Source organism: Trachypithecus francoisi, unplaced genomic scaffold, assembly GCF_009764315.1.
Source record: "Trachypithecus francoisi isolate TF-2019V2 unplaced genomic scaffold, Tfra_2.0 Lachesis_group4, whole genome shotgun sequence".
Taxonomy (NCBI): domain Eukaryota; kingdom Metazoa; phylum Chordata; class Mammalia; order Primates; family Cercopithecidae; genus Trachypithecus; species Trachypithecus francoisi.
In genome coordinates, this window is record NW_022681469.1 from 142,656,804 (window position 1) to 142,676,112 (window position 19,309).

The 19,309-nt window shown below is 39.9% G+C and overlaps 1 protein-coding gene across 1 annotated transcript in view; it reads left to right on the forward strand.

The window, feature by feature from the left end:
* Positions 1-19,309, forward strand: part of ABCA13 (ATP binding cassette subfamily A member 13) — a 503,527-nt gene that overhangs the window by 255,245 nt on the left and 228,973 nt on the right. The window contains exons 42-43 of the mRNA XM_033192140.1: positions 609-839; positions 15,742-15,847. Coding sequence (XP_033048031.1) covers positions 609-839; positions 15,742-15,847 — 337 coding nt within the window. The remainder of the gene's footprint in view (positions 1-608; positions 840-15,741; positions 15,848-19,309) is intronic.

The following is a 19,309-nucleotide window of genomic DNA, read 5'->3' on the forward strand; positions in this document are numbered from 1 at the left end:
GTGTCAACTGAGGGCAGGCAGCAGTGACTCTGTGTCTGGGATTCAGGATGTGTGGGAAGTCACCTCTCCACTCTTGATGACTGTATTTGACCCTTGGTGACCCACGAAAAGTCTTCCCTCACCTCTGAGTCAAGGTTCCTGCTTGCTTCCTCTCTAATTCAGCATGAACGTCATCATCCCCAGGTGGCTCCTTTCTTCTTTGACTGAGAATTCTTGTCTCCCTTTTAAGACTCCCTTCAACCCAGTTTTCTACCGTTCAATGCTAGGCCCAGGACCTCTTTGTGGCCCTCCCAGGGGATGGGGGGGGCACTTCATGAATACAAACCCCTGGAGGCTGGCCATGGCATGCCCAGTAGCTAAGATGGGCATATTGGGGGGCATATGGGTGTGGCCCCACCAGGTTTATCACTGCAGATTTATATTTTTTAAAAAGAAAGAAAAAAATACAAGATGTCATGGAGATGCTTATTGCTTAAATGTGATATTTCATTTAAGCTTTGAAATGGAGTTTTGAAATAATTTGCTTATGGATATACATGAAATCAATTTATGTATATGTGGATTAACATTCCTTACTGGTTTCATTTTTCCTTTTTTTTAATGGATAGCTTTCTGTTCTGGAGGCCCATGATCGGGAAGACATGGCTCGTGTTACATCCCTGATAAAGATCTATATTCCACAAGCATTTCTCAAAGACAGCAGTGGAAGTGAGCTGACCTACGCCATTCCAAAGGACGCAGACAAGGCCTGCTTCAAAGGGCTCCTCCAGGCCCTGGATGAGAACCTGCGTCAGCTGCACCTGACGGGCTATGGGATCTCAGACACCACCTTAGAAGAGGTACTGAGAAAACTGAAGCGTGCTTTAATTATTTATGCTTTTTTGGCTATTCCACATTAAACGAAGAGAGGTGGGTAAAGGGGAGGGGACGGAGAAAAGTGTGCACTTTTATTTACATTTGGGTTCTGATTGGTAGCATAGTAGACACCAATAACTGAACTTAACACGCTTGACAGGTGACGATTGTCCTTTAAGTGAAATGGCATTCTTTTAGCATTCTTTCTTTCTTTCTTTATTTTTTTGAGACGGAGTCTGGCACTGTCGCCCAGGCTGGAGTGCAGTGGTGCGATCTCGGCTCACTGCAAGCTTTGCCTCTTGGGTTCACGCCATTCTCCTGCCTCAGCCTCCTGAGTAGCTGGAACTACAGGTGCCCACCGCCACACCCGGCTAATTTTTTGTATTTTTAGTAGAGATGGGGTTTCACGGTGTTAGCCAGGATGGTCTCGAACTCCTGACCTCGTGATCCACCTGCCTTGGCCTCCCAAAGTGTTGGGATTACAGGCGTGAGCCACTGCGCCCGGCCTCTTTTAGCATTCTTATAGTTGAGAAGCTTGGTGTCTTTAATTCAGAATCATGAGATGTTTAAACAGTTGTCAGTAGTGGATGATTGCTGGTTGTAATTCTTTGTGTAGAGTCGCCCTGCTCTTTCTGCTTCTGTCTGGAAGCCTCTGGCCCCATGCTGGGTATCCGTAATGTGAGCGGGTTTAGCACGGGAACACTGCAGACGCCTGGTGAGCTCCCATCCCCCAGGTCCCACTTTTCTCTACCTGGATCTGAGGTGGATGAGACTACTCCATGTAGGTTCTTCATAGAGTACACTTAACGACAGGCAGAAATAGGCATTTCCTCCAGGAGGACATTGCTGTGTTGTGTGACCCAACATAAGGCAAGCCTTGTTTGGGGTTCTTGAGGTTGGCTCTCTGTGTGGGCAGTATTTGAGCCTTAATTTTGCATTACTATTATTTATATAAAATGTTGCAGATTTTTAAAAAATCAAGTGCTGCAAGTTAAAATTTTAAAACAGCTGCAAAAGTCAAAGTCTGAACATTCAGTTGTGTTTTGGAATTGATTCCTTGGGTTAGTGATGCAGAAGGAAAGGCAGTCTTTTGTATGATGAATCAGTGTGGTCCCAAGTAGAGAGGCCCCATCACAAGTTTTGTTTGGAATAAATAGTCATAAAAGATTGTGAAACATAAAAAAAAAATTACAAAATGCTTTTATACATAGAATGTATTTGGTTCCCCAAAAACTCTGTAACTTATTATCCCTATTTTAAGGTTGAGTAAGCTGAGGCTCACATAGGCTAACTTCTTTACCTCAAATCACGAAGGTCATAAATGGTGAGCTCTGCTTAGACCTAGGGTTTCTGATAGTCAAGTTCTCTAAACGAGCACATGCCTTTGTGTTTGATGTTCTGTATTCCATGCATCATCAGAACTGGAGTCCATCAATTCCCACTGCGTTTTAATAGAGCAAGTTAGAGTGCAAGAGACAAACAAAAAGCAGCCTAATAAACACACATGATGAATATGAGCTGTTTTCTAAAGCCAAAGGATGCGATCACTGCATCTTTTCTTGTCTGGCTGTCTCCTATTTTCATTCTTCAAGTCTCGACATGAATGGCGCCTCTGCAGCGGATTCCCAGATTCCTCAGCATCAATTCTGTTCCGTGTTCCCCCCACCCACCCTCACTGCACTCTGAAGCTTTTCTTCATGACAGTTCTCCCAACCTATTATGCATGCATCTCTGTCTCTCCCATGGAAGCTGAGATCTGTCAGTGCTTGTATCTTTTCTGCCCACCTCTGTACCAGCAGTGCGCAGGACAGTTGCTGGCACTCGTGATTGCTTAATAAATGTTTTCTAAATGAATGATGTGCTGGACCTTTCCAAAGACTCATCCAGCTATATTTTTAACATGAAATAAATAATATTTTATTGTTTAATAAAATAATACATATATTACACATAATATACATATATAACATATAATATACATACATATACATATATTACATATAATAATACACATATTTAATAAAACATATATATATGTTCAGGGTTTCACTGTGTTGCTCAGGCTGGTCTGGAACTCCTGGGCTCAAGAGATCCTCCCACTTTAGTTTCCCAAGTAGCTGAGACTATAGGTATATGCCACTGCATCTGGCACCAGGCTTTTGATCTTTAAAATGGAAAAATCTGAACAGTTTGCATGGTTTCCCAAGGAGTAACGATAACGGTTAAATTCCTGGAACAAATCTGTCAAAAATGGTAATGGCTTTTCTCACTTATAGTGGGATTGCATGAGATATTGCTGCCATAGCTTTGGAGTTACCACAGAATTAAATAACATCTATACCCCCAAAAGATACCTTTCCTCCAGGAATTTTTGGGAGACAGCAGTCTTCCCTGGGCCAATGTAGAGCAAGAGTGAATTTCCTAAGCCTCTTTTCCCCAGATTGCATGAGTCAGATGTAGGTTTACAGACCTGCCACTAACTAAAGCACTGTACTTGAATGCAGCTATGTCAGGCACCACAGTTGTCACTGTCTTCTTAAATGTGAATAACAAGTCCAAATATGATATGGGAAGCTAATCGTTTGAATAGTTGAGAGCTGTCAGCTGGCATGAGTCAGTTTCCCTACAGACAGAAGGAGGTGCTGCTTCCAGGGGATAGTTTTGCCATCCTGGGTCACTTGGAAAAGAAAAATAAAATAATGTTTTTTTGGATTATAAAGAGAAATTGTCAAAAAAGCCCAGACTTGTTATGTTCATGTCTGTCTCTCTAATCATTCACCAGGTTAATCCTGTTGTTTACTAGTTGTATGGCATCTTGTATAGATAAATTGAACATATTCATAAGCTCACTGGACTCTCAGGGCAGGGAGGAAGACCCTGTGGGAATATGGACCAAGCACACTTATCAGTGAAATAATGAGTGTTCACCTCCAATATATTTACTGATTTACAATTAAACACATGCGACAGGAAGAGTGGGTGTTCCCTTTACATAAGTGGCATTTTGCTTGTTGCTAATAAAAGAGAAAACCTTGGTAATACTCTTAATTTTTATTATTAAGAAGAGTGAAATTTTGTGGAACATTTTGCTTGAATATTTTATGAATTTAAATATCACAGAAAAAAAAAAAAAAACTGGTGAGGAGAGCCTTTATGTCCTAGGTAGATGCTTAGCTTTAAAATGTTTTGTTAATTATTGTGGTGTATATGACTGATCAATAATATCTCAAGGTAAAACGTACATTTAGGGAGAGGCTTATTCATAACCACAGCACATGTAAATAAGATTCTTCAGTATTCTTCTTAGTAATTCCCTTCCTTCCTGCCTTCCTTCCTTACCTCTCTCTTTTTGCTTCCCTTCCTCCTTCCTGCCTACATCCTGCTTTCCTCCCTAATTTTTAGGTCTGTCTGAGTTCTTAGTCACATCTGAGACTAAAATGAAGAGCCCACAGAAGTAAGAAAGTGTCAGCTGTGCTGTTTCGTGTTTGCTGTGCTTGTGTTACTCATATTATCTGCAGAATCTTTTAAAGCCACTATCTCCTTTATAAGTGTTATTTTAGTAAAAACTAGATAAATCAATGTAAAAATCTACTTAGGCCTCTACAAAGCTGCAACCTGTTGGAACTTAAAGAACTGTCACTGTGGCCACAGAGGCCACTGTTGCTCCTACCAGTCTTAAATATAAGGAATTCTTTATGTCTGATAGGTTCCACCTAGGAATAGAAACTAGGATTTCCATGTTTCCTCCTGCACCCTCTGGGATGCTGAGAGAGCTGGGCCTGGACAGAGCCTGCAGGGCCGTGGGGAGTGCTCTGCATTCTTGATCATGCATGGTGCTCTCTCACTGCAGAATGACTCCCCTACCTTGGCACCCTTACCTGTAGGTTGAGAATCATGGAAGGAACCACAACATAGGGTTGGAGGGAAGAAACTTCTAGTGCAGCGCGTGACACACAGACAGACGACATTCGTTCCGCTTGACAGGGACTTGCATGAGATGCCCTGGGAGGAGCCCCAGCCGGGGAGTGCCCCAGGACCAAGGAAAGCCTCCTGCAGGCACTCACAGATGACAAGGCTGGAGCTGCAACCTGGGTGTGCAACCTGAGGCTGCTCCCTTTTGCTTCCTCACCCACCAGCCACAGGCCCAGCCTCCCACCTCCCCCAGACCCATGTCCATGCTTCTCCTTCTGATGTCTGCCCCTTCCCCACTCTCATCTCTACAGAGCTCAGGCCTGTTAAGAGCTTGCTGTACTTCGGTCCTTCCATGCCCCAAATTCTAAACCAGTCTTGAAATCTCACTGCATATACCTTTTTTTTTTTTTAAACAAGAGTTACCCATTTTACAATATTTATTTTGAACAGTTTTTATTTTTCCTATAGTCATGAGTTACCCATTTCACAATATTTATCTTGAACAAGTTTTTATTTTTCCTATAGTCATGATGTTCATGGTGACATAATTTCTTTTATAAAAATGTGTCCTTATGTAGTTCCTCTCCTCCCTGCTTTAAGGCACTTTGGTTGTTTCCAGAGTTTTGATTTTGCCATTGAGACCATACAAGACCGAAGAACAGGGTCCTCCAGCTTCTCCATAGACTGATTCCCAGAAGTGCGATTACTGGGTTCATGGGGGAACCCTGAAGATCTGTGACGGGGTCAAATGACAGAGTCCCAAAAGGATAACACGCATTTGTGTCCTAGATGCTTTTTTTCCCATGTGCCTCAATCTTTTCATCATTTCAAAAGAAACCCAGTGCCTTCTAGTCACATTTAGGATTTCCTAACTGGCCTGCTGCCCCGTATCTTTTCAACCCATGGTTGCCATGGGAAGGGCCTGGGAGTCAGGACAAGAACATTGACACTTGCATTTATGTTTCATCACTTCCTGTCAGGGGCAACCTGAACAAATCACTTAGGCTGCACCACATTTATTTTAATTTCAAAAACTTTTTAAAGAGCAGTTTTAGATTCTCAGCAAAATTGAGCACAATTTGTGCTCAATTGCAAAAGTGCACAATTTGTGCATTCTGTGTCCTTCTACCTCCCTTGCCCCCAGCCTCCTCCACTATCAACATCCCTGCAGAATGGCTCATGTGTTACAATTGATGAACTGACATGGACACATCACCATCCAGCCCACTGGGCTTCACTCTTGCTGTTGTACATTCTGTGGGTTTGAATGAATGTATAATTCCATGGATCTGCCATTATAGTATGATATGGAACAGTTTCACTGCCCTAAAAATCTCTTGTGCTCTGCCTAGTCATTCCTTCCTGCCCTCAGCCACAGCCACTGATATTTTTACTGTCATTGTAGTTTTACCTTTTCCAGAATGTTGCAGAGTTGGGAATCATACGACCCTTGTAGCCTTTTCAATTTGGTTTCTTTATCTTAGTAACATGGATTTAAATTTTCTGTGTCTTTTAATGGCTTGATAGCTTATTTCATTGTACCACTGAATAATATTCCAGTGGCTGAATGTACCATAGTTTATTTATCTGTTTACCTACTGAAAGACATCTTGGTTGCTTCCAAGGTTTAGCAATCACGAACAAAACTGCTATAAATATCTGTGTGCAGATTTTTGTGTGGACGTAGGCTTTCAACTTACTTGGGTAAATACCTAAGACTACAATTGCTGTATCATACGGTAAGAGTGTCTTTAGTTTTGTAAGAAACTGCCAAACTGTCACCCAAAGTACCTGCACCATTTTGCGTTTCCACCAGCAATGAATGGAAGCTTCTGTTATTCCATATTCTTGCCAACATTTGGTGCTGTTAGGGTTCTGGATTATTACCATTCTAATAGGTGTGTAGAGGTATCTCACTGCTGCTTTAATTTGCATTTTCCTGATGACATATGATGTGGAGCAACTTTTCATATTCTTATTTGCCATTTGAATATACTCTTTAGTGAGGTGTCTGTTTAGGTCTCTGGCCCACTTTTTAAAAATTGGGCTGCTTGTTTTCTTATTGTTGAGTTTTAAGAACTCTTTGTTAACTTCATTTTTCTCCTCCCTACGGTAGGTTTATCTTCCCTATCTTCCACACACAGTTTTTGTTTAGGTCAAATCATATGATTAACACTGAGTGCAGGTTACATATTGCTAGATTGTGACATAAATATGAGGACTGATCAATATTTTTCTACTATTTATATCCAAAACACATGTGCAGTGGTGTATTTTCAGATTAGACATTGTTGTATTTTAATCTGTCTATATTTTAATGTTACAGTATACCTTGCATTATAGAATAACTTTTAAAAATTCTTTTTATGCTATGTATTAGTCCATTCTCACATTGCTGTAAAGAAATACCTGAGACTGGGTAGTTTATAAAGAAAAGAGGTTTACTCTGCTTAAGGTTCTGCAGGCTGTACAGGAAGCATAACAGCATCTGCTTCTGGGGATGGAAGGTGGAAGGCAAAGAGGGAGCAGGCATCTTACATGGCAGGAACAGGACCGAGAGAGAGTGGGGAGGTGTCACACACTTTTAAACAACCAGATCTCACAAGAACTCACTCACTCGCTATACACTACCAAAGGGGATGGGGCTAAACCATTCATGAAAACTCCACCCCCATGATCCAGTCACCTCCCACCAGGCCCTACCTTGGACATTGGGAATTGCAATTTGACATGAGATTTGGGTGGTGACACAGATCCAAACCGTATTATGCTATATTCCTTAAATATCTCTATTTCTGTTTAATAGTCACCTTTCTGTTACAAAATATTTGTATTTGTACTTTACCCATTCATATTCCTTTCAGAAATATCTCAGTCTTTCTCCTCTTTGCCTTCATTTCTTAAAAAATATATGTTTATGTCCTTCATATGTAAAATTCCTACAGTAAAATCCACTACAAGTTTGACAAATGTATAGAGTTGTAGAACCACCACTCCAATCAAAGTACAGAGGAGTTTCATCCTCACCACCTTCTGAAAAGAATAATTCTTCCATGTAACCTGCCTCTGCAATTTTTTAAATTCAGGATTCATGTTCTTGCTGTTAGTCACCCCCAGAACAGCAAGAACTCCTCGTAAGTCAGGGAGCAGCAATAGAACAAGTTGTTCAATTACTTTGGAGATGTAGCACATGTTTCTTCAATTGCTTACAGTAATTTCTACTTTCTACATTTAGTATGTGCTTTGCACATAATAGGTCGTAGGTGAATATTGATTTACTAGATTTTACATATCTCTCTTTTTCCACATCTCTCACACACACAGATACTAAGAAAGAAATTATCTAAGGGCAACCATGGACAAAGAATCTGGAATATATACAATGTATATGAGATCTAACAAAATATAAACAGTATATTTAGAGCTGTTTGAGAAAGGTATCTTAAACTGGAAAAAGATTGGGGCTTTTGGAGAACCTTCTTTTGTTTGGTAGAGGCTATAAAATGCCTATCTCAACCAATTTTGTCTCTTCACACTTGGCGGGCATTGACTTTCCTTTCTCATGTCTGTTATTGATCCAGAGTTAGCATGGCTGTTGTAACACTGAGGCTGCTTTTCTCTTCCTTCATCTGCATTTTGCCTGATGACTTAACAGGAGTGAGGAGGATCTGCCAATTAACTCTCCAGTTTAGCTCTTCAGCTAAAAAGCATATTTTGTTTCTAAACTGCAATACACTTACTATAAATTATTATCTCCAAAACTTTACTACAAGCTAGTGAAATTAAGATTTAAAATGGAATCACCATAGTTACCAGTTTCATTAAGGTATCTGTACTTTCTACTCCAGTGCTTGGACGTAAGGACAATACTGGCAAGTTACAATGTTTACTTTGTGTGGAATGGGACCATAGAGAGCTAGAAGACTTAGCTTTGCCTGTGGAATATATTTGCAGCAATCTCTGAAGCCAAGACAAAACTTTCTGGCATAATGCAAACAGAGTAAATTTTTGCAGTGTATTTTTTTAAAATAATTTTGAAGTTTTTAGTAATGTTTTAGAAAGGTTGGTGAGCCTGCCTGAGACGGGAAGTTTCTTTCCTTCCAGCTTGCTAAATACGATTAGTGGGTTCCCTTTGTACCTTTGCCAAGGAGGTCCTGGATGCTAGTTCCTCGGGTGCATGAACTCGGCTGCCCCATCCTACGCAGCATTAAGAGGTCAAGCCTGGGCCTCAGATGTAGGGCTTGATCTTTTTGTTTTTTGACTTTTTTTTAAAGAATGATTTTTAAGAAAAAAGAATTCCTGTACAATCTTTGCCCATTTAAGTTTCAGTTGTGCCCCTCATGTCCCTAAGAGCAAAAAGATCCAGTCCAGGATCACCAGCTGCACTCAGCTGCGTGCCTCTTTAGTCACTGTCAATCTGCAAGGATTCCTCAGTTTCCTTGACTTTCATGACCTCACTATTTTTGAAGAGTCCAGAGCACGTATTTTGCACAATGAGCCTCAATGTGAGTTTGCCCTATTTTGCTGTGATTGGTCAGGTTATGCATTTTTAGCTGGCATACTCCAGGGGTGATGCTGTGTCCTACTGCTCCTAGCTGCCTGCTGCACAAGGCTGATCTGCGCCATGGCTAGTGGGGTGATATTTTATCCCAGGTAAAGTGGAAAGTGGTATCTGCCAGGCTTTCCCACTCTTAAGTTAATTTCCTTTTCTCTCTCTTTTTTTTTTTCTTGAGGATATATTTTGAGACTCTCTAAATTCCACTTTTCTCACCCACCTGCTTCAGCATCTTCTAATGTTCATTGCCAGAATTAAAAATTATTACTATGGCACTTGCCAAGTGGTAATTTTTCTAATTCCATCATTCCTTCTATGTGTTTTAGTTGGCATTGTCCAGTAAGAAAGAATTCTCTCTTTACTCCATTGACCTATTTATATCAGGAGCCACTCATAGCATCCTATTCTACTCAATGAGTTACAATTCAGTAGAGTCATTATTTACTTTGAGGCTCATGTCATACCAAGTTGAGCCAGTCAGAGGTCCTTCACGCTGGTTTTGTGCCTTGTAACTCATGCCTCCTACTCTTTGAGCATTTTCCTGCTTCCTGACAAAACAAGATGTTCTAGGATTACCATTCTTTCCCAGCCCTGGCTCTAGAGTCAGCCATTTCTCCAAGAAATCCTGGCTGCTCAATATACTCATGATGGCTGGGGTGTTGCTGCTCTGAGGTTCCCTCATGGATAAAGTAAAAGATCCACCTCTATTTTTGCTTCTCTTTCTGCCCATAAATAGAAAATTAGGAGTTCAACTCCACATGGCATCTCCAATTCCAATCCAATTACGTAGCATTCATTTAGTGTTTCCTCTTGCCTTACTGGTACCGCCCTTCTCTGATACCAAGAAATTCGACTTACTCATTCCTATGCTACCTTTTCCCTCAGTCCTCCTGTGTGCAGCTCATCTTCCAAGGCCTCCATGCTGCTTGCTGCTCTGGTCACATGCCCTCTTGTGGGAACCTACCCCACTCCAGCTGCCACTTTGTGTTGGCCCCAAACCCTAAACCGGTGTCTTCCTTACAAAAAAAAAAAAAAAAAAAGGGAAGGGAAAGAAGGAAGAAAGAGGGAAGAAGGAAGAGAAAGAAACAGGTAATTTTTGAGAAGTTGTTTCCTTTTTCTTTTATGTGACATCCTGTTTGTTGTTGTTGTTTTCTTTTTTTTTTTTCCTAAAGAACAATACATTCAATATTTTGAGGATTCTTCATTTGGGGGCTAAGGTCCTCTTACCTCAGAGCAGCCTCAGGGTCTAAGCATTTATGCAGACAGCCTGGTGTCTTGTAAACACTGACTGTGCTATCAGCCCTTCCACTGGAGTGCTGTGACCCACTCTTTGCATTCTGTTTAAAACAAGGTCTTGTAGGATGTCACAGAGCCTGAGTGTGAACTATAATTGACCTTTTATAACTTATGTCTTTTAATCTTCCCCTTGTACGAATAAGCAAACTGAGAGACTAAGAGACCAAAAAGATAATGAGTTGACCAAAAATCAGAAACTGGATTTTTTTTTCATATTGTGTTGGACTCCAAAATTTTCTACACTACTTTCCAACTTCTACTGTTCTGTAGTCTCCAGGGACACCTCAAATCAACAGCCCTTGTTTCAAAGGTGTGTTGACGGTGTCATAGTTCTAGGATAGGCTAGATAATGGTCCCCCAGCGATGTCCACGTCCTTATCACTGAAGCCTGTAAATGTTACCCATATGGGACTGTGACAGGAGATACCTCAAATTATCTGGGTGGACTTGATGTAATCAAAAGGATACATCTAAGGGGGATTGAGGAAGTCAGAGAGGATGAAGGTGATGTTATGATGAGGCAGCAGTTGGAGAGATGAACTTTAAAGATGGAGGCTGGGGCCATTGGCCAAACAATATTGGCAGCCACTAGAAGCTGGGAAAGTCCAGGGAGTGTATTCTCTCTTGATTTTAGCCCAATAAGGCCTATATCAGGCTTCTGACCCCCAGAACTGTAAGATACTAAATACATTGTCTTAAGCCACCACATTTGTGGTAATTTGTTACAGCAGTGATAGGAAATCATACAAGCTCCTGTAAAATAACAAATCTTGCTGCATGCATTGTGTTAGCATGTCAGGGGACAGCCCTGCCCAAGGTCCCATATTTAGAGAACAATTGCTAGTACCTCTAGTGTTTCTTATCATCTGAGTTGTCCATGTGTTTTCATCTTCTGCTTCTTTAAAAAACAATTGCTTTGGGGAAACGGAAAGAGTACATCTTATGTTACATATAGGTCAAGTTTGGAAATTCTTGCTCTGCTCAAGTCATCACTCAGCTGGGTTCCATTGTCCTTGTCTTACAAAAATTTGGTGAGCTTCATAAATTTCTCTAGCATCTAAGCAAAAAAGTACCTTGCACTGACCATCTCCAGGACACAATCCATCAAACTGACACTTTAAGTGTAGATCATATCTGGGGTCTCATGCTGCTTGACAATACCCTTTAAACAGAGAACCCAAAAGGATGGGGCATAGGATTCATGGCTGAGGGATTGATAGCACAATCAGTATAGAGATGACACTGGGCTGTCATAAATGCCTAGACCTCGAAGCTCTTTTAAATTAAGGAGACGTAGATCCTCAAATGAAGAATCCCAAAACTTTTATGAATTTACTGTCCCTTGAAAAGAAAGAATAGATACGCCATAGGCATTGCTTTTAAAGCCATATTTTTGTTGCATTTTAAATTACTTTCATGCTAGTTAGTGCCCTTGAGACTTAATTTCATCATTTCTTATTTTATTCTTATTTACTTTGTGTAATGGATTTACCCAAAAATTAATGAGTAGTTTGACCAGCTTGATTTTCCTTTGACTTGAGAAGCTTGTAATTTCAGTGAAATTCAAAACATTAGATAAGATTGAAAACAATATTCTACTTCTTTTGTATGAAAGTCAGAAGGTGTAGGTCTTATTTGGTCCATTTGAATTGGCCTATGGCCTATGTTCAGTTACAATGATGGAAAATACCACCAAAAGAGGAGGAAGACGTATGTATAAATAATGTCATTCCATACTAAATGCACAAACGCAGCATTCTTCTTAAACTGGAAAGTGTAGCCAGGACATCAGATGTTTAGCCTGCATTCAGATAACTTCCTGTGCAGTTGCTTAACCTTTATTTCTATCTCTTTTGGAGGATTGTTTATATGTTTTGACCAGGACTTTTATAATCTCAGTGAGAATATTTTTGCAGTATTTTGCATCTCCTCATAATTGTTGAGATGAAACAGAGTCTAAGTTTCTTTATTTGAATTACTTTAAAAAACCCGAAGAATGCCTTTCAGTAGAAATAGTGATTTAAATATTGCTGGAAAGTATGTATCAGATAAGAAGGAATACAGTGAGACCTCAGTTAGCATTGTTAATGGGTTCCTGGAAACTAAAAATTTAAGCAAAACAATTTTTTCCCCTCATCAACGTTATAGCAAAATGGCATTGAATGAGATGACATTGTTTGAGGACCTGCTGTATGTCCTTTTGCTTAAAGTTGCCATTGTGACCAGTAACTTACCGATGATGCTGAGTGAGGACTTCCTGTACAATGATATAATGTGGAAATACTATGTCCAGAAGTCAGTGAAATGTTAGGAGCCTTCTTATAAGTTTTCTTTCATTAAATCCCTAGGTAATGTTCTATTCTGAATGCTAGGGTTACCTGAAATACTTGCCAAGGGGAGTTTTACAATTGCTGTCTAACTGTGTGATTCAGCGTGAGAATTATAGTGCAAAATAACAAAGGCAAAGTCTACCATCAAGACTCCAAATGTTTGATTACAGTGATCAATGTCATATTGCTTTTGGAAAGAGTAGCCTTTATTGGCCCTCTCTGTTAACTGGGCTACTTTGACATTTTGTCAAATTCTCAGAACCTCCTGGACGGCGTGCCTGTAGTTAAGGTAAGCTGCTACTTGATGGCACTCATAACATTCTGGCTGTCTTAGGCTTGCCTTTCACTATTCACAGGCAACGTTCCAGAATTTTCAGACACATTGTACCCAGATACTTAGTGCCATACCATAATTGATTGTATTTCCTGCTGATCTGTGAGATCACGGAGGGCAAAAACTCTGTCCTTATTCTGTTTCCTCCTCCAACACACACCCACACAAATGTGTGCATTCAAACATGTGCATACAGATTCACACATGTTTGCACACACCCACTCACACACACACCCACACACCCTCCACCCCACCACATGCAACTATGGCCTTTTATGAGAGGGGTTAGAAAAGGAAAATTTAAAAAGGACAGATGAATAGTGTTATCAATAATTCCTTAGTTATCAAGGTATGCTTCATATAATCATAGTTAAACGTGACCATTAAATGAAAATTCTATTTAGAATAAGATGTAAAGGAAAATCTTTAGTCAATGAATAAGTCTTGATTTTCACTATTTCTATTGTTTCCTATTTCATTCCCTATAAATGCACTAGGTGAAGACTTACTGCACTAAGCCTCAATGCCCTCATCTTAAGTGAGGATAATAGTACTTGTCTCATCAGATTGATCTGAGAATTACATGATGAAACATAGCACATACACCCTACTACACTTACTCATCCTTATCTAGCTACTGTTAAGACCAGACATTGCCAGCATGCTACATGCCAGGCATCGTTTTTATAACTTCATGCATAAATGCATTTACTGCTTGCAACAATCCTATAATATGTCTTATTTATTACCATTTATCATGTGAGGAAACTAAGTTATAGAGTGGTAAAATAATTTGTCCAAGGTCACATGACTGACGCAAACTCAGAAATGTTATTTATCATTATTCTTCATGTTATTATTTGCAATAGTAGTGAGGTTTGCGGTTTTTCCTTGGAGTCTTACTGGGAATCAGCAAAGGGTTATCTTTCACATAAAGGTAGCTGCATCTGACCTTTCACTAGTGCTATGCTTGCAGATTTTGCTCAGTAGGATTTTGCTAATTAACCACGTGCAGAGATATTGCATGCCTCTCCTGAAGGCTTGCTTGCTCGTGGCTTCTTCTTTCTGGTGCTTTCACCCATCTTTCCCTGTGGTTGGGAGCACCTCAGGAACATCTAGAGACAGCCAATGCCTTTTTGCTTATTTAGAGGAATCAGAATGGTGAGGTTGTGTAGAGAAATCAAAAGTGAGGCAGGGTGCTCAGTGTGGGCTGACATCAGTGTATACAGGTATTGGACTTCACTACCCAGTGCATTGGGTGGGAGGTACCAGCTGGATGGACAGTGACACTGGCCCAGCAAGAGTCACTTGGAGAGGGGCCAGGGCCAGGGAGCAATATCTCTATGGATATGTGCAGAGGAAGGGGTGATGGAAGCTCCTGCACAGATGATGCCAAGGCAGAGAGTGGCAATGCACAGTGCCTAGCTTGGTACATGGCCCACAGAGGATGTTCAGGAAACCTTGGCTAACCACATGAATAACAGAAGACTTACTGCATGCTTCCAGAGTCTATGCCTGGCACTTTATAGCCATCATCTACTCAACGTTAGATACTGTGTGATCATCATCTCTGTTTTATTAATACAACAAGACGGCCAACACTCTGGGTGGTGCAGTCTGATGCCTGCAGACACAGAGCCGGCCCACATCTTGCCAAGAGTGGAGCTCCAGCAGTTAGGACTGTACTGCTGCAAGGCTATGTCTCCTTGACTTTTATGCTTCTTGTGCATTGCCCAGTGTTTATTTTAGAGATTCTCTTTCCATCACTCCATAAATCCCTGCCAGCGATCCAGGTGCAGCTCAAGGGCCTTGATGTCTCCAACTCACCTCATTTCCCTTTGTGTTGGCTCACACTTCTGCTTTCTCACCTTAATTTTGCTACTTTAGTCATAGTCTTTGGCTTTGAGTAAATTGAGGTTGGACTTCTGCCTCCACTACTAACCAAGAAGTGACTTCAAGCAAGTTATTTAATTAACTACCTTAGTGACATCATATATCATAGCCCATGGAAAGCACACATATAATGGGGATTTTTATGCATGAGATCCCATCTACTGTAAGTTAAACTGAGCACTGCAATTTTATTGTCTGATTCACCTCTGAATTCCTAAGATGCTGGTACAGTGAGTCACAAACTTAAGTTGAATTGGATACACTGTGTTACTATCTGTCCCCTCCCTGCCTACCACTGCCTATGCATTTGACCAGCTTCCACTAGCTGGTGAGAGTCTGGGAGTTCACAGCCAAGTTTCATTCATCTTTGCATTCTATGGGTAGCCTGTTTTGCTGAGACCTAGGTAGTCTTAGAGCTATGTCAATTAAATGGACGACTAAGTGAAACATGTAGGGTGTGTTTGGCATATGTTGTCACAACAGATTAGGCAATTGAGGCAGTAGAAAAGAAATGCGATGTGTATACAAACATAAAATAATACCTGGCTGTTTTTTTTTTTCAAAAGGTGTTTTTGATGCTTTTGCAAGATTCCAACAAGAAATCTCACGTTGCCCTGGGGACTGAGTCAGAGCTGCAGAACCACAGGCCTGCAGGACATCTGCCTGGCTACTGTAAGTACAAAATGGCTTCCTGCATTTCTGCTGGAGGAACAATGACACCAGCCTTATTCGACATCCCTTGTTTTAGAAGTTGAATAGCAAGGTTCTGAAGTTAGTGAGGAGATGTGAGTGTATAGTGAGAGGGCAAGTAAATACAGGTCAGAGGCAAAAAACTTTGAGTTTTATCTTGGCTTGAAAAAAAACAACTGTGTGTTTATGGGACACATTTATCTTTTCTTTAGGACTTGACTTAGTATATAAAAAATTTCTCAATGTATACAGTCAGAGTAATGACCACCATTCATCTTCTTTTACTTTCATCACAAACTGATCTGGCCTACCTGCGTGGTGTGCCTCTTATGTGCAGGCACCCTTCTGGTAATGGATTTGCACGGCTTAACAAAGCCCCGGATGTGGGCTTTGCCTTCATGCAAACTCTGTCCATTTGGGACCAAATCATGGCTTCAGCATTTGTATGCAGCCTCCTTTATAGGCTTTAATGATTGAACAGAATCTGGATTTGGTGTCTAGGTGTGTGACTGAAGCTCCAGTTCAATCCAGTTCCTGGCATATTTATTAGCAGCAACTCAGCAAGGATCGCTGAGCTGAGCTCTAGGGATGTGGAGGGTAATAAATCTAAGGACTTCCTTTAGAGATTTCAGTCCGCCAGGCACATGAACTCATGAATAAATAACTAGAATTAAATATGTTATAACCTTTTATGATGTTTCCCAAATTGCATCCTCCTGACAACTGTAGGAATTGCTATTGCTGTATTTCCTCTTTAGCTCTTAGTAGTATCAGATTTGAAAAACATACAATTTAGCCATTAAAATAGATGTGTAGTAGTTTCTCATTGTGGTTTTAATTTGCATTCGCCTAATGATTATGTTAAGCATATCTTTTTCTTTCCCACAGTTTTATTGAGATATAATTCACACAACACAATTCACTCCTTTAAACAGGACCATTCAGTGGCTTTTGGTTTCTTCAGAGTTCTGCATTCATCACCACAATCAACCTTAGACCATTTTCATTACTCTGAAAAATGGTGTCACTTAGCAATCACTCCTCAAAATCCCCATCCCTTCAGCCATATGCAACCCCTAATGTACTTTCAATCTCTAATGGATGTGCCTATTTTGGACAATTTATATACACGGAATCGTAGTATGTGTGGCCCTCTGTGACTAGCTTCTTTCACTCAGCACAATGTTCTTGAGGTTCATCCATGTTACAGTATGCCAGTATTCAATTTATTTTGGTTACCAAATATTTCTTTGTATAAATATATCACATTTTTGTTTGTCCATTCACCAGTTGATGGGCATTTGGGGTTATTTCCAGTTTTTTGCTATTGCAAATATACTATTATGAACATTTATATACACATTTTTTGTGGATATGTTTTCTCTTACACATATACCTAGGAGTGAAATTGCTGAATTATGTTTCAATCATTTGTGAAACTGCTACCCTGTCATCTAAAGTGATCACACCTTACATTCCAACCATTAGTATATGAAGGTTCTAATTTCTCCACATTCTCCCAACCTTTGTTATTATCTGCTGTTTTGATTATAGACACATTAGTGGATGTGACACACACCTTAGTGTGTATCTCATTGTGGATTTTGTTTACATTTCACTGATGGTTAATGATGTTGAATGTCTTTTTGTAGGCTTCATGGCCATTTGTGTATTTTCTTTGGAGAAATCCATATTCAGATTTTTTTGTCCATTATTGAAATTGGGCAGATTTTATTTCTAGAGTTGGAAGAATTTCTAATGATAGAATTGTGTGAGTTAAGTGGAATGGTAACTAGGTTTTCATAAATGCCCTTTATGAAGTTGAAGAAGTTTCTGTCTATTCCTAATTGTGGAGTGTTTTTAATCATGAAAGGTGTTGGATATTGCCAAATGCTTTCTCTGCATCTAGTGAGATGATCATATGTTTTTTGTTTATGTATTTATTTATATGGTATATTTTTGATTTTTGGTAGTTAACACAACATTGCATTCCTGGGATAAATTCTACCTGGTCATGTCATATATTGCTGGATTTTATTGTGCTAGTATCTTGTTGAACATTTTTGTATCTTTATGGCAGGTATTGGTCTGCAATTTTCTTTTCTTGCAATGTCTTTGTCTGGTACTGTTATCATGGTTATCTTCACCTCATAGAATGAGTTGAGAGGTGATCCCTTCTCTTCTATTTTCTGGACATGTTTGTGAATAATTGGTATTAGCTCTTCTTTAAATGTTTTGTAGAATTCACCAGTGAAGGCTTCTGGGCTTGGGCTTTTCTTTGTGGGTAGGTTTTTTTATTATTATTAATTCAATTGTTTATTTGATGTAGGGCTATTAGATTGTCTATATTTCTTTCAAATCAGTTTCAGTGTTTTGTGTCTTTCCAGGAATCTGTCCATTTCATTTCAGTCAATATGCTATTTTATGTTATTGGCGTACAATTGTTCATAGTAATCAGTTATAATTTCTTTTATTTTTTTAAAAGTCTGCAGTGGTGTTTGCCAGGTGCGGTGGCTCATGCCTGTAATCTCAGCACTTTGGGAGGCCAAGCTGGGTGGATCATGAGGTCAGGAGATCAAGACCAGCCTGGCCAACATGTTGAAACCCCGTCTCCACTAAAAATACAAAAAATTAGCTTAGCGTGGTGGCAGGAGCCTGTAATCTCAGTTACTTGGAAGGCTGAGGCGGAGAATTGCTTGGACCTGGGAGGCGGAGGTTGCAGTGAGCCTAGATTGTGCCGCTGCACTCTAGCCTGGACAAGAGAACAAGACTCTGTCTAAAAAAAAAAAAAAAAAAAAAGTCTGTAGTGATGTTTCACCTTTCATTTCCACTTCTAATAATTTGAGTCTTCTCTGTTTTCTTGGTTAATCTAGCTGAAGTGTTGTCAATTTTTGTAATGTTTTCACAGAATCAGCTTTTGGTTTTATTGATTTTTCTCTTTTCAATTTCATGAAATTCAGCTCTAATTTTTATTATTTTGTTTATTTTGCTTACCTTATATTTAGTTTGCTCTGCTTTTCCAGTGTCTTCGGGTGGAAGTTTGCATTATGAATTTGAGATCTGTTTTTTATAATAACAAGCATTTACTGCTATAAATTTTTCTCTAAGCGTTGCTTCCGTTGTATCCTGTAAGTTTTGATATGTTGTATCTTTATTTTTCATTCATCTCAAAGTATTTTTTAACTTCTCTTTTAATTTCTTTCATTTTTTATTTAGGTTGTGTTGATTTCCACATATTTGTGAGTTTCTAAATTCCTTTTTGTTATTAAAGTCCCATTTCATTTTATTGTGACCTGAAAAAAACCAGAATGGGTTCATATTTTTAGCAGAGACGGGGTTTCACCATGTTGGCCAGGCTGGTCTCAAACTTCTGACCATCGGAGGTGGAGGTTGCAGTGAGCCTATGTTGTGCCACTACACTCCAGCCTGGGCAACAGAGGGAGA